At 43.5% G+C, this 15,167-nt stretch overlaps 1 protein-coding gene across 2 annotated transcripts in view; it reads left to right on the top strand.

Annotated features, from left to right (window-relative positions):
- Window positions 1–15,167, top strand: part of FSIP1 (fibrous sheath interacting protein 1) — an 82,161-nt gene that overhangs the window by 25,587 nt on the left and 41,407 nt on the right. For both annotated transcript variants that reach the window (XM_066640282.1, XM_066640273.1), the window contains exon 11: window positions 12,085–12,219. In XM_066640282.1, coding sequence (XP_066496379.1) covers window positions 12,085–12,219 — 135 coding nt within the window. The remainder of the gene's footprint in view (window positions 1–12,084; window positions 12,220–15,167) is intronic.

Genomic DNA, 15,167 nt, shown 5'->3' with positions numbered 1-15,167 from the left:
GGCTGAGAGCACTCCAAGGACATCAGAATGGTCCTGATCCAATGAATACAGCCCCCAAAAACACAAAACGGAGAAGGAGGTCCCTGCCTCCCTCCTTGCTGCAGTCTATTGAACCCTATGGAAAGCCAAGCAGCCTCACGGTCACGTTTAGTCGCGAGTAGGCAGATGTGCCTTGGCTGCTGGTCAGGCCAGGCAAAGGGGAATGTGAGGACACCAGAAGGGTCCCGATCTGATGGAGCTGGAGATGCTCCAGAATGCAGCCTCCCCCCCCCCCCCCACTAAAAAGGACAAAAAAGAGGCTTGAACTGGTAAGGAGAAAGTTTTCTGTTTTGCACTTGTGAAACCAGGAGGGTCTTTATCTTGATATGCCTGAAATAGAAGAACTTTAAACTGTGCACTGGGAGGGCTGGAAATCTCACTGATTCTTTTTGGGGGGGTGTTATTGCAGGCAGACTACAAAGTAAGCTTCATTGACCACTATGGGACTTACTTCTGAGTAGACATGCATAGGCTTGAGCTCACAGGCTGCAGTCCTACCCACACTTTCCTGAGAGTAAGCCCCATTGACCACTATGGGACTTACTTCAGAGTAGATTCACTTGGAACAGGACTGGCTCCCCCTTATTTATTTTATTTTAATTTAATTATTTTATAATTATTTATTTTCATTTGCTTGATGATGTAACTTCTGGCCATGACATCACTTCCAATGGGTCCTGGACAGATTGTCATTCTAAAAAGTGGGTCCCAGTGCTAAAAGTTTGAGAACTGCTGCAATAAGGTGTTAGTAAGTTGACGGGGGTGTGTGTGTGAGAGACTCTACAAGTTTTCACAATCACTATAATCAGAATTTGGAGGAATAACGCAATCATGTTATATGTCAATCAATGCGTAATTTCATGCAGAATGCAATGAAACAAACCACATTGAAATATGTGTTCTAACAAAAGGTACAGCCAAAAAATCAGTGGGGGCGGGGCGATGGTACATCACCACTGCATGGGGTGATGCGCAGGCCTCCCGCACCAGGTGTCGCGAATCCTAGTGACGCCACTGCCCAGTCCTCTCATTCCAGCCACATCTGGGAGTTTCCCCAAAGCTAGGAATGCCGCCCAGAGCCTTTTTAACACAACTTCCGGTTTCACTCGTTTCTTTGAGGCTCAGAAGGGCTCTGGAGTTGCAAGGCTCCAGTTGCATTCTGAGCCCAGGTGGGCTGAAAATTGCAGATTTGATTATCTGCTGTCTTTGGTATCCATGGGGGGGGGGCGGCGGGAACGAATCCTCTGTGGATACAAAGGCACCACCTGTATTATTATTGGGTGTACAGAAAGGGAATTGCTGTAGGTACGCCTTATTGTGTGGGTGAAAAAACCTGTTAAAATTTACCCTTTTTACATACATGTTAAAGGTACGGTAGCCCTGTCATTCATTATTAGTGGTCATGCTACATTTGTTTTTACTAATGCTACTTTGTGTGGCAAGTTTATCCACCACAGACCGTGACGGTGCTAAAAACAATATTTTAACTTATTTTTTGTCCAATCGTAAATGTGGTGATTGTTTTGGAACACTTCCAAATGATTGCTAATCTGATTATTTTTGGGTTATTTTCCACTGTTCTCCAAAGCCAACAGCCATTTTCTATATAGTTTATAAAGGGTTATTATATCCTAATTTTGTTCCATCATCATTATTAGCTCCTTCCTCTCTCAAAAGTATAGTTGCACTCATTTTGGGGACTCTTCTTTGAAACTGGCGTGTCACCCCACACTGATGCTGTGTTTGCCACCTCTGTTGGAGTCCTCTGTGGGGAAAAAAATGAAGCTCGTTATCATGCTTCTCTCACTGTTTTGTCAAACCCAGAAGCGCAATATGTTATGAAATGTTTAAGAAGACATTAATAATCCATAGAAGAAGCAGAAGAAAGAAGCAGGCTAGTTGGGCTGTAGCCTAACACTGTGAAGAGCACTCTGTCCTCAGAGTTGGTGAGCATGTTCCCTCACTGCCAACCCAACTGTGAGGTGAGCTGAAGCGAGTTGCATCAGTAACAGACTGCAAGGGGACGGTGCATTCAGCGTGTGCTTCATCTAGTGTGGGTCAGGACTTACGATTTAAATCCCTTTTCCCTGCTGAAGTCTCCTGATCCCCCCCAATACAACATGTATGTTTTTGGTGTGATTGCAGTGGTGGGGGGGAAAGGATAGGATTGAGCACAAAAAATGGTGAATTGCATAACTCAGGTTGATATGCAACATCTATCAGGTACATAACTGAGCCACATTAACAGGGGCAGATGTTGCTGCAACTGACTTTCATTAAAATTTGTGGCTCCCAAACTGTGAGCCATGGCTCCCTGGGGAGCCGTAGAATCCTTGTGAATAACCTGCAGCCCTATACAATGTATAGGATTGTAACCCTAATGGGAAGCTATGGCCAATGGCCCAGTAAGTCAAGGTTACCATCAGGTGAAAATACTTGGGAACCACTGATTAAAACCAATTCATTGTGGTTGATTCTCCTCAAAATGTGAATAGTTGGAAATGGATATAGTTCCTCTCCTGAGCCAAAATGAACTTCAGCTATTTATTCTCATGTTGACTCCTACAAATGTTTGGTTTTGTCTGCCAATAGCTGTGTTTAATGTTAATTTGAAAGCAAATTCCCAAAATAACATTTGCATCATGTACAAAAATGTAACAATGGACAGCTTAGTTTGGTTCCTACCACTTGTTAAATGTATTTGAAGAGAACAAGAATTCTAGATTTGTTTGCCTTTAATTCCCAACAACTGGCTTTGATAAGTATAGAAGTTCAGTTTGGCTATTACTGGAAAGTTTATGTTAATCTCTTTTGCAGTCAGTCCAGTTGGATTCAGAATTCTTTTCCATTATTTGTATTTGCTTTATGCTTGAGAAATTGCTCTAATCAAAACCATCTTTCTCTCTCTGAAGTCTTCCTTTCTTCTTCTGGCAGTTTTAATCAAATCATTATAGTGATGTCTGTCTCTTAATTATATTTAAACATTGATTTGATTTAATTTATGTTTCTTAAATTCAGGTTTAGTTGTGTGCAATTTGAAATAAAAAGGAAAAGAAATGGCAAAGGTCATGATGTATGAATTTAGCTTGTATTGCTAAGGTAGAGTCCTATCCTGAACCTTGAGGGATGCAAGTCCTTGAAGGACTCTTCGCTCACAACAGGAGAGGAAACTGAACGCTTTCCACATGCGCTGCCTCCGACGCATTCTCGGCATCACCTGGGAGGACAAAGTTCCAAACAACACAGTCCTGGAACGTGCTGGAATCCCTAGCATGTATGCACTGCTGAAACAGAGACGCCTGCGTTGGCTCGGTCATGTTGTGAGAATGGATGAAGTCAAATGAAGGTCTTTCAATGTTAATGTTTTTTCATAAAAATTCTCAGTTTTACTTATAAGCATTTTACTTATTGCTGTGATTCAGGGAATTGATGTACTTTTTGCTGAATACTATTTAACTGAACACATAGAAACATAATAGAATATATCTGTCGGACTCTCTGCTAAATGTTGCTCTTTTTTTTAGTAAATAGTATTAATTAAGGATTTGCAATCTGATTTTTGTAATCTTCCTTAAAAAATAATCCTTAGTGACAAAAGTTTCCCAAGAGTTTGTTGAAAATGTATGCTTAGAACACATTTTTAAAAAGTCAACTCAAATGTCTGTGAACATGCTTTCCAGACCCCATTTGAGTTTCCTACTTCTGGTTTTCATTTTGATCTTTTCATTTTTTTCTGCTTTAGAAACTTTAACAGGTTCTTTCACATTCTTTCACTTTTCAGTATCTTAGAAATAGTTTTATGCAGCAAACTAGCTTTATGTAGCAAACTACATTGACATTACAATTTAAAAGACAATTGGCTTCCAGGGGCTGAGCATTGTTAAAAAGAAACTTTTATGAGAGGACGTACACACAGCTATTTCTCTTCAGTAAATGAGATTTTCATTATAATTTTTATTGGGTGGCTGTTATTTTCAGTTAAAACCATTACACACAGAATGACATAACTGATCACTGCTCGCAAGGCTGTGTTTTGAGATTGAGTGCATCTTTTTCTGTGCATGTCCCTAAGACAAAAATGTGTGCATATAACTTACATATGCGCTGCCTCCACATGCGCTGCCTCCAATGCATCCTTGGCATCACCTGGCAGGACTAAGTTCCAAACAACACAGTCCTGGAACGAGCTGGAATCCCTAGCATGTATGCACTGCTGAAACAGAGACGCCTGCGTTGGCTCGGTCATGTTGTGAGAATGGATGATGGGCGGATCCCAAAGGATCTCCTCTATGGAGAACTCGTGCAAGGAAAGCGCCCTACAGGTAGACCACAGCTGCGATACAAGGACATCTGCAAGAGGGATCTGAAGGCCTTAGGAGTGGACCTCAACAAGTGGGAAACCCTGGCCTCTGAGCGGCCCGCTTGGAGGCAGGCTGTGCAGCATGGCCTTTCCCAGTTTGAAGAGACACTTGGCCAACAGTCTGAGGCAAAGAGGCAAAGAGGCAAAGAAGGAAGGCCCATAGCCAGGGAGACAGACCAGGGACACACTACACTTGCTCCCAGTGTGGAAGGGATTGTCACTCCCGAATTGGCCTTTTCAGCCACACTAGACGCTGTTCCAGAACCACCATTCAGAGCGCGATACCATAGTCTTTCGAGACTGAAGGTTGCCAACAGAGGGATGCAAGATGTTCGTGGGGGCTGGTACTGCTGTGGAGAATGGGGTCACACCTGTGAGAGGCATAAGCAGCTCAAAATGTCTTGAAGGGGATTTTCATGTGCATTAATGGCAGGAGTAAACTCTCTTTTTTGTGGTGGAGATCACATTTTACTTGTCTTCAATCTCTGCCTTGTATCTTCTTCCTTTGCAATTGTGGGAGAACCATTGTCAGCACAGGTACTGGGGTTCTTCCAGGATTACCATCAGTATTATACAGTTTCAACAGGGCTGCTTGTAAGACTGAAGAAGGGAACCAGATTTTGCAGCAGCTTAAGATGTCCTTGCATGAGTGGTGCAACATGTCACCCAGAGCCCAATCCTCTCCAATTTTCCAGCATCAGTGCAGCTGCAATGCAACCCCAAGGTAAGGGAACAAATGTTCCTATACCTTAAGGAGGCCTCTGGGACTGCTTCCCCACCACAGGATGCAGTGCATGCCCACCGGCAGAACTGCACCAGCAGTGGAAAAATTGGATAGGATTGGGCCCCGAGTCAACAATTTTGAGGTGTAACTTTATTTATGCTTTGAGCAATTAGCATTGCATTCTGTTACAGTATCCGTGGGGGTTCCATTCCAGGAACCCCTGCAGATGCCCAGACTCACAGATGATGTGCTCTGGTTGTGTCCAGAGGAGCTTCTGAAGACCAGCGACGCCTCCAGAAGGCAAAAAATTGCGACTTCTGGTTTTTGACTGAAAATCGGAAGTTGTGATTTCTGACCTTCAGAAGGCTTTCTTAGAGCTGGGGAGACTGAGTGCAGCCTCCATGGGCCTCAGATCTGCCCCCGGAGGGTACAGGTTGGACCCACCTGTGAGTTTGGAATCTGCGGATGGTCAAATTCCTGGGTCCCAAATCCATGGGCAAGGTGGACCACCTGTATTTTTAACTTCTATTATTCATTATTCTATTATTCTCACCCCATCTAGGCAGCATATAAGCAAAAAATTCTCATGAATGAGGGAAGCTGTGTAGTTCATAGTAATCTTATTTTTATTCATGTGCTTCTGCATGTTAGCATTTGCACGTAGGAAGTGTGTTATCAAACACTACTATAGTAAACTCTTATTTCCAAACTCTTGTTAAATCAACAGGTGTTGCTGCTTTTTAAAAAAACAAGTATTTTTTTAAATTTTTTTGCACATGTGTATTGTCTTAATGCATCCAGTCTTAACAACCTTCTAGCATTAGCAGACACCCCTTCCCCCATTAGTCCGTTAAATTGAGGATTTGCTGTATTCATGTAACTGTCACTTCAGTCATTCCTAGAGTAACATAATAGAAAGTTAGAGTGTGTTTACATACTTTAGAGCTTTCAGACATTTTAAGTGATAGCGCATAAAATTAATTTTTAGAATGTCTTTTTTAACTAGCACTGCTTCCTCCTATGCTGCCCCAAACTATTTCAATATTATTAGCCAATTCCCACATTAACTTTTTGTACCCATGCCCATAATAATAATGTATGCCAAGCGCACAGATCTTGTAGTTTTGGAATGGACACACCCATGCTTTGGGGTTTATATGTCTCGGTTCATGATTTAGGATTGTGATTTCTAGATTTTCAAGCTGCATATCCAAATATGTAATGTGAAACCCATTCCTTGGTTAACAGAGTGGTTTCACTAGGAGGGGGAGAAGACTCTTTATCATGTTGCGTTTTTATAACTCATGACAGTATTAGTAGATGTTCACAAACAGAGATATTCTAAATAAGAGCTTAAAGGAGAAAAAGAATAGGCTATATTTTTCATCTTTGTGTTACCTGATAGTTATTTGTAAACCAGAGAGTGCAAGACTATATGTGTCTACTCAGAAGTAAGTCCTGTTATACTCAATGGAGTTTACTCACTTACTCAGGGAAGTGTGTATAGGATTGAAACCTGAGCCTGATATATAAAAAAGTGTGTCCCAGATGAATGTTTTACTTGGTTTGTTCCTCCCACAAGTCTGTATTCAGAGCCAGGAGAGTGACCTCATGCCTCCGCACCATGGGTGGGAATAGTTAAGCTGCTGTTCCCATTTGTTTAATGGGGCTATATGAATGATGAACCTGAACAGCCAGAAAATATATTAACAGCCCAATCCTAACTTGTGCTGGAACAGGCAGGCCAGCGGGTCTGCACTGTATCCAGTGCAAGTTTGGGTCCAAAAGCCTAGCTCCGGTTGCGTTCAGAGCTGTTCTGAGGTCTATGGAGGCCATGTGCAGCTTCCACAGGCCTCAGAATGGCCTCCGGAGGTCCTAGCAGGGCTTGCTTCTGGTTTACAACTGAAAACTGGAAGTGCCCTTCTAGGACCTCTGGAGGCCATTCTGAGGCCTGTGGAGGCTGCGTTTATGGGCCTCAGAAGAGCATTCAGAGGCGACCAGACCACAGCTCTGGTCGCCTTTGGAGGCTTCAAGTTGGGCCGAATCTGGCTCAGCGGGGTCCAGATCTAAAATCTGCAGATCAGTAGGTTCAACCTGCAAATGTTCTTAGTAATCATAATCTCTGTAATTCTTGGGGCAGGAGCTGTAAAATTTAGACTTAATTGTCAGCACATGATACCTTATCTATTGATTAGCTAGATAAACAATTGTTCTGACAAATGAGTGGTCGTGCCTTGGAAGCCTGTGAAACTCATGGTTCACACTGGCATATCTATTGACTAAACATTGACTCAGGGCCCGATTCGGGGCCTAGTGTGCCGGCTTACAGCCAGCGCACAGTGTCACAAGCATGCCATAAGTCATGCCTGTGACACATGCCACGGGCCTAGTGCTGGAGCTAGCCCAGCTCCTGTGCTGGGCCCTTCACCCAGCAGCTCACCCAAATTGCCAGGTGGCAGAGGTGAGTAGGGGTGTGGGGAGAGATGGAGAGGAGGCATCCCAGGGTGGTGGGGGAGGACGAGGAGAGGTTGGGGAGGAGGTGTGACTGGGGAGGGAGAGGACCAGTGGAGTTCAGCTCTACTGCATCTTGAGCCCTGTGTCAGGCATCATGGTTCGACACAGGATTCCTTGCTTCTGTGCTGGCTCAAGAGCTGGCGCAGAATCAAGTAGTCCCATTGTGGGTATACTTCCCTTATCTGGGGGAAGGGGACAAAAATCCCCTTCCTTGGAGGTGCTGGCGCGGGCTGCCTGTTGCACATTGGGTACCGCGACAGCTATCTTTGGCACCGTAGCATCCCCACCTGCTGGGTAGCTCAGGATTTGGTTGCCCTTTGGCAAAAAATTGCCATTGACAACTTCTTCTCTGGTGTTCATTAAGCCCAATGACTGAATTCCAGTGAATGTTTTGGCTTAAAATGCAGTGTGTTGGGGGTGAGAGGAAGTATACTCTATGTCAGAAATATGTGACTTCAGTTAAATATGGATGGTTTTTATTTTGGCAGTTTTTGAAAAGACGTCCTGTTTCTTATGTGGAGCCAGACATAACCTTTGATAATTCATATTTGTTAAATATTAACTCGGTTGCTTTAGGCTCAGGTTGTCAGTGATGTCATAGCAGCAAGTGAGAAGGGTGGAAAGGAAGAAACCTGAACTTTGTTGAAATGTTCATTCTCTTCAAGAATAACACAATATTATTTGTCCCTTGTTCCTTCTTCTAGTCCTGATCATTGAGATGGTAAAAAGTTCATCTTCTCATGCTAAAACAGTAGGTGGTTTGCATGCCCCATGTCATAGTCCGACTGATCTTAACCTGACCACTGACCAAACACCACCAGTGAGTCAGCAATGCATGTTTTCAATTTATTCTTGTGTATCCTACTATCTCAAGGGTCTTAATACAGCAATACCTTGCACTTTTGTCTGGTTAGGGACCAGAGCATTCAGAGCATGGATGACAGTCAAAAATGCATGAGTGTCAAAGCATAGCCTTACTTACAGCCCAATCCTATGCATATCTACTTAGAAGTAAGTACCATTACAGTCAATGGGGCTTACTCCCAGGAAAGTGTGAATAGGATTGGGCTGTTAGCTTGCAAATTTATTTTAGCTGATGAAAAACATAAATAACTATATAACACATATGAATGCGAGTGAAACCTGAATAAACAGAATAAATAAACAGAAACAAATTTTATTTCATGGGGGGGGGGAGGTGGCCCTGACAGCACCGCAACAATTGTGTAAACTCTAATAGCAGACTGGAGCTCATTGTAGCCGCATGGAGGGTTGCAGAGGTAGTTGCAAGCATCCAGGACCCTCCAGGAGGCTACAGGACTCTGCCAGATATGTGGGGGATGTCTCTGAGTCCCCATGGCACTGAAATCACTGCTGCTCCATCGGGGACCCATTCCTGGGTCACTCCCCTTAAGGGGGAATGGCCCATTTCCGGTTCCCCTGGTGGGTGGTGACCCAACAGTTTGGGAACTGCCCGCTGATAAATTAATCCCGTTCCTTCATATTCACACAGACACAAGCCTGCAATACTATAACCCTTCAAAGTGCCTTGTTTCTGCCCATTTCCCCTTTCGATTGACTTTTATTCTCTTAACAAACTCCTGTTATTTTACTGTTTTACCTACCTGGTTTCAATTTGCTTGGAAGTGAGCTGGTTGGCCCATCTTTCCAGATAATGTCCCTCCCACTACTGCCCAACTTTTGCAAGGACCCCTGGAATTTTGAGCCTCAATGCTGAGCAGAAGTTGTTGAAGTTGTTGATCCTAAACCTTCTAACCCAGCAAGTAGTTGCTAATCTGTTTTTATAAAATTCCCCAAATATCCCATAAGCTGCAATCCTAGCCACGCTTACCTGGGAGAAAGCCCCATTAACCATCATTGTGTAAAGCATAGACATAGTAGCCTGTTAAAAGTAACATTTCCCCAAATGCAGTCACATACCATGGCAGCATCTAATAGATTAAAAATAAATTACACATTGAAATGAATGGGGAGCCACCTGAAATTGACCCAGGACCCACTTAGTGGATCCTGACCCACAGTTTGAGAAATGCTGGTCTAAGAAATTGTTTTCCAAAGTCAGATAGGCCTAAATTTTAACTCTAAATGCTATAGACTTCATGTATATAGTATAACAGTTTCAGAGCTCATCAGTCATATCTACTCTAAGTATCCTGTTTAGCTTATGAAAGGTATTGTTTGAGAACTTGTAATTTCCTGTTTGTAGGGAATTGGGAAATAGAGGCCAGCTAAAAAGGATGTCATTTCTAGTTTTATTTTGTTTTTTTAAGAATGGTTTTGAACATAGCAAGGATATCCAAAGTTCTAACAGGGTTATAATAAAATTACAGGAGATTTGAAGCTGTCTTATTTTGTTCCTCAATACTTACTATTAGGCCTATCCAGTTTGTGTCCTCCAAGGCAGAAAACAATGCACCAGCCACGTATTGTGGCCCGCCAAGAGTTCAACTCCTCCCCTTTTTTGCAGTCCTGGACAAACAGCAAAAACAAGCTGTTTATCTGGTCCATGGTGGGCTACCATACCTGCCAAGTGGCCTGCATTCAGTTTAATGTGCAGGCCTTTTTATCCTGCTATAATGCCCATCAGCATATGCTTTGGAGCTTGCCATAGCTGCCAAGCGTAAACAGAGAGGCGGACCACACAGTCTGCTGCCTGTGTTGAAGGCCTATTCACATGGCCCTTTGACAACCATGGATTACAGTGAGCCAAGCTGCAATGCCACCATGCTGAGTTAGTTGTAGGTATGCCAACACTCCATGCTGAGCTCAGCATGGGTGGTTTTTGTCAAACTACAGCCTCAATGGCTTTTGACATCTTGTTACAGAGCTGTGCTGAGTTCAGAAGATGGTGTCGGCATGTGTAAGGGAAAAGGGCACACATGGCTCAGCACCTAGTAACAGGCACCCACCCACCCACTCTCTTTCAACTGGGACAGTAGTCGCCACTGTCATTGTCCAAGACTATGGAAAATACAGAAGAAAGTGGCTTGGGAAAACAACCACCCTGCTCAATGTCGCATTTTGGAATGTTCCCTCACATAAAAGGATCCTTCCATGTAGTAAATCAGGGTGAAAGATTTAGCACAGCCAACTTTCTGCCATTAATTTAGAGCAGCAAGTCTTCAAAATTATGACCCATGTACACTTTACAGCCTCAAGGGGCACGGTTGGCCCGTTCATGAGGTCAGCTGCAGCAGTTGCCGCAGCAGCTTATTGATGGGAAGCACCCACCTCTGTCCTCCCCACTTTCTCCACTGGGAGGAATAGAGATTGGCACATCACCTGGTAAGGATGTGGGCAGCATTTGATACACTAACTCAGGTGCCAGGAGGTGTTGGAGCTGGCCCTATGAAATGATACTTTCCAGAATGTTATCACCTCACAGCCCAATCCTACCCAGGACTGGACTGTCGGGGGCAGGGGCTTACGACTGCAAAAGAGTCTTCCACTGTCATAAAATGGTTACCGACAGAGCGTGCAGCATTCTGTCTGCGGCCATTTTGTGTGTGCTGATGCAACAGGTGGCAGCACTCCAACTCTGCTGCTGGACCCCACTGCGCCTTCTGGGCCAGGTAAGGGCAGTAAGGGCAGGGGGTGGGCAGGGAGGGGGAAAAATAGGGCAGGGAGTAATGGGAGCAGGAAGGTGGCAGGAGGAAAGTGGTCCGGCAGCAATGGTTCTTTTTAAAGCCTTCCCACTCCTTTCTTGTCTTTTCTTCCCTCCCTATCTACAGAGCTGGCAGAGGTCCAAGGAGACCCTTTGTGGAGTGGAAGGTTTATGGTGGTCCTTTCCCCTCTAAAGCCTTCCGATTTGCCCCTCTCCCCGCGCTGGATACAACATGTTCCTTTTTAGGCTAGCTGCATTAGTGGGGGGGGGGAATGAATAGGATTGGTCTCTCAGGGCCCAATCCTATCCAACTTTCCAGCACTGGTGCAGCCGCAGTGCAGCCCCAAGGAAAGGGAACATATGTTCCCATAACTTAGGAGACCTCTGTGACTGCCTCCCCACCACAGGATGCAGTGCATGCCCCTTTGGCATGGCTGCACCGGCACTAGAAAATTGGATAGGATCGGGCCCTCAGTCACAGAATGAACATGCAGAATGACTCTAGTTAGCATATATAGTTAGCCGCCCTGGGTCCCTTTGGGTAATAATAAAATAATTATTTTATTATATAATAAAATAATAATAAAATTATTATTTTATTATATATATGACATTTTAAATAAAATGCACTCTAAGCAAGTGTTCTGGTGTTCCTTTGCTCAACAGTAAGTTCTACTTTTCTGTTGTTTGGTCCTAGTATAATCTGTAAGAACCATTTTGTGCACGGAGGTCTCTGCTTCAGGAGAAAGTATTGATCTGCATGGTTTCCCTTTCTTTTTGTTTCTACAATTCAATGATTCCGGTATTGTTTCCTTTTGTTAGGCGTCTCTAGCGTATGCAAATAGAAAACTGGAAACTGTTCCAGGTGACAAGGTTTTGAGGGACACTAAAGAGGAACGGGATCAACAAAACCGACTTAAAGAGATTGATCAGCAGCTGAAAAACCTGGAACAGACTGTAAGTCTTCTAAAATTTTCTGGTTTTGCAGATATCAGTAATTATATATATGAATATACACGTGTGTCTGTGTGTGTGTCACTAAAATGTGGTGGCGTAGCTGGAGGGGGGTGGAGCACAGCCTGGCAAGGAGGTGGGCGAGCGGCCTCTCCCTTCGGAGCCATTCCCAGCGGGGGGGGGGGCAAAACGGAGCCGTACGGCAGCCTTACAAGCAGCCTGCCAGGCTCCACCACCCCTCCAGCTATGCTACTGCTAAAATGAGAAACATTGTTATAAAGAAGACTTTAAGGAAGATTCTAATTGAAAATGTTTTCTGTTTAATGATATTGTAAATATTCTCTGTTTCCTAATTGGGAAGTTATACCTTTGTTTTTAAACCAAGTTGAGTGAAGATAAAATACTTTTTAAATGCTTTTACAACGTTGTGAGGCTTTTCTCATTTTGGGTTAAAGTTCAGCGAATGGAGTTAGTGTGTCACCTGGATAAGCTCAGGTTAAGTGCATCTTTCTGAAGATATTGAGAAATAGCTCCTAAAGCATCCGTTTTTCTACCAGCACACTGCAGCGAACTGGTACATTAAAGGAGGAACTGCTTAAACTGTCAGAAAGGATAAAAGGAATAAGGTTTGGTGCTTCATCAGCATCATGCAGCATGTTTAATAATTTGGAGTGAGGAAACAATTTTTTTCTAGGCCTACTTCAAGGTCTTGCTTGTCACCTTAAAAGCCTTATACAAATTGGGGCCTGCCTGTCTTCCAAGATCAACTGGAAATTCTGTGTTTTGCATTTGTGGAAGGATGTCTAGTGGTAACACGTGGAAAGAATTCTCTGTTGCACCCATCTTGTGGAACGTCCTGCTAGAGGAGGTCTGTGCAGCCCCTGCCTTGCCTGGCAGAACAGGAACACTGTCATGTTCAAAACAGACATTGACATAATTTAGGTGCACCCTCCTAGCTGGCTGCGGTTTTTGTTTCATTTGTCGTATTTTTTGTTTCTTTAGTTCCATTGACGTTACTGTGTTAACTTCATTTTCTAAGCTGACTTAAAACCCCCTAGTGAAGTGAAAAGCCAGCATAGGAATACTTTCAGAAATAAATAAGAAGTGGAGCTGAAATGTACTAGTTAAATTTACTATTGGGATATAAAATCAAATACTTGCTTCTCTGTTCCTATAATCTATACTTGATGAAATCAAGAGGCGTGATCTAACCAAAGCTAAGCACTTATAAGTCCCGTTGATTTTAAATGGGAGACATGCACATAATTTTCTCCCAATGAAATTGGCGTGATTTTAATGCTTAAGGTTGGCTGCGACGTATCCAAGGTTTGCAACTAATTCAAATACGCTGTTCTGGTCGGTCTTTTCATTTTTAAAATGAAGGGACTGAAGTGGTTTCACACTTTGCCAATGAGGGCAGTCCTGGTTTATGGAGGCTCCTTGCAAATCTTAGTGCTTTGCACCCCCTCTAGCTACACCACTGGATTATGTAATACACTCTCACGTTTCTGATCTTCTAACTAGGACTAGCTAGTGAGGATGCAGATGCGGAAAAGAAACTCATGTGTTTCTTTTCTCAGTGTAATTTTTTAATAGAATGCCACCCCTACAAGCTGAAGCTGCAGAATGGCAGGTGAACAGTGGGCTTGTTCATCCTTTCACCTCCAGCCCTTTTTCTGTTCAAAGTTGTTCCCCAGATCCGTTTTTCCAGTTACATGTGTTGGAGACAACAGAAGAGAGCAGTCTGGTCTCCTTGTCCAATCTGTTTTTGGGGGGTATTAAAAATTTTCCTGCTTGATGATGGCACTTCCAGCCATGACATCACTTCCAGGTTAATGACATCACTTCTGGGCCAGACAGATTTTCATTCTAAAATCTGGGACTTAGTAGGTCCCAGTGCTAAAAAGTTTGAGAACCACTGATATAGGGAAAATCTCTTAGGAGGGACCTATGGAAATTGAGTAGCCTACATGCAAGGAGATACTCTAGAGCAGGGGTGCTCAATAGGTGGATCGCGATCTACCGGTAGATCGCGAGGCAAAATGAGTAGATCGCGGAGCCCTGTCTCTCCAAACTGTTAATATGTCAGTTTTGTCCAGTGACTAGATGAAACTGACATATTTAGCTAACACTAAACTGACACTGAAACTGACACTTTAGCTGCTCTTCAGGCATGCAGCAACAAAACTGACGAAACTGACTAGACTCCAGCAGGGGCTCCATACATTAAAGGGGGTGTCTGTCAGATGCTTCCTTCCCCGCTGGTAGATCTCCGGGCCTTGCTGGGTTTCAAAGTAGCTCTCAAGCCAAAAAAGTGTGAGCACCCCTGCTCTAGAGAGTGTATATATTCTGATAATTAATTTCAGTGGTTACAGCCTATAAAAGCCTATGTTTTAATTCAAGTTAGTTGCAACATGACACTCATGCATCTAGGATCAAAGGCTAGCCTGACGTCACCAATATTTTATGCATAAGTCACTGATCTTGTTAATAAAATAGAAGAGATAAAATAGTTTATATAATTTCAGTTTAATGGAACAGTAGGCAACTGGCTAAAGAAAATAAATCTAGGCTATGTCATGTGTTTCTGTCGCTGACCTTTTGCCCCTTTTCTCCCCTTGGTCATTGACCCTTGCTATTTATGGGAATGCAAGCCTGGACAAGAATCTGCATTTTGATGTCAGAGACTACAATAAGTGATGGCTGGACTGTGGAATGCACTGGACTTCTGTTTCATTAAAATACAATGAATGTTAACAGGTCAGTTCCAAGGTCTGATTAACAAAACAGTTCCTTGGAATCTGCTGTGGCATACAGCCTGCCCCATTTCCCCCTCCCCCCACATACCAGACATTTTTCCTGACTTGAGAGAATAACCACAGGACCAAACAGGGGTAGAACCAATTGTTTACTTATTAAATGGTAAATGAATGAACTGCTTGTACACAACC

Source organism: Tiliqua scincoides, chromosome 1 (genome assembly GCF_035046505.1).
Source record: "Tiliqua scincoides isolate rTilSci1 chromosome 1, rTilSci1.hap2, whole genome shotgun sequence".
Taxonomy (NCBI): domain Eukaryota; kingdom Metazoa; phylum Chordata; class Lepidosauria; order Squamata; family Scincidae; genus Tiliqua; species Tiliqua scincoides.
Note: the sequence above shows the minus strand (reverse complement) of the source record. Positions and strands in the feature narration are given on the sequence as shown.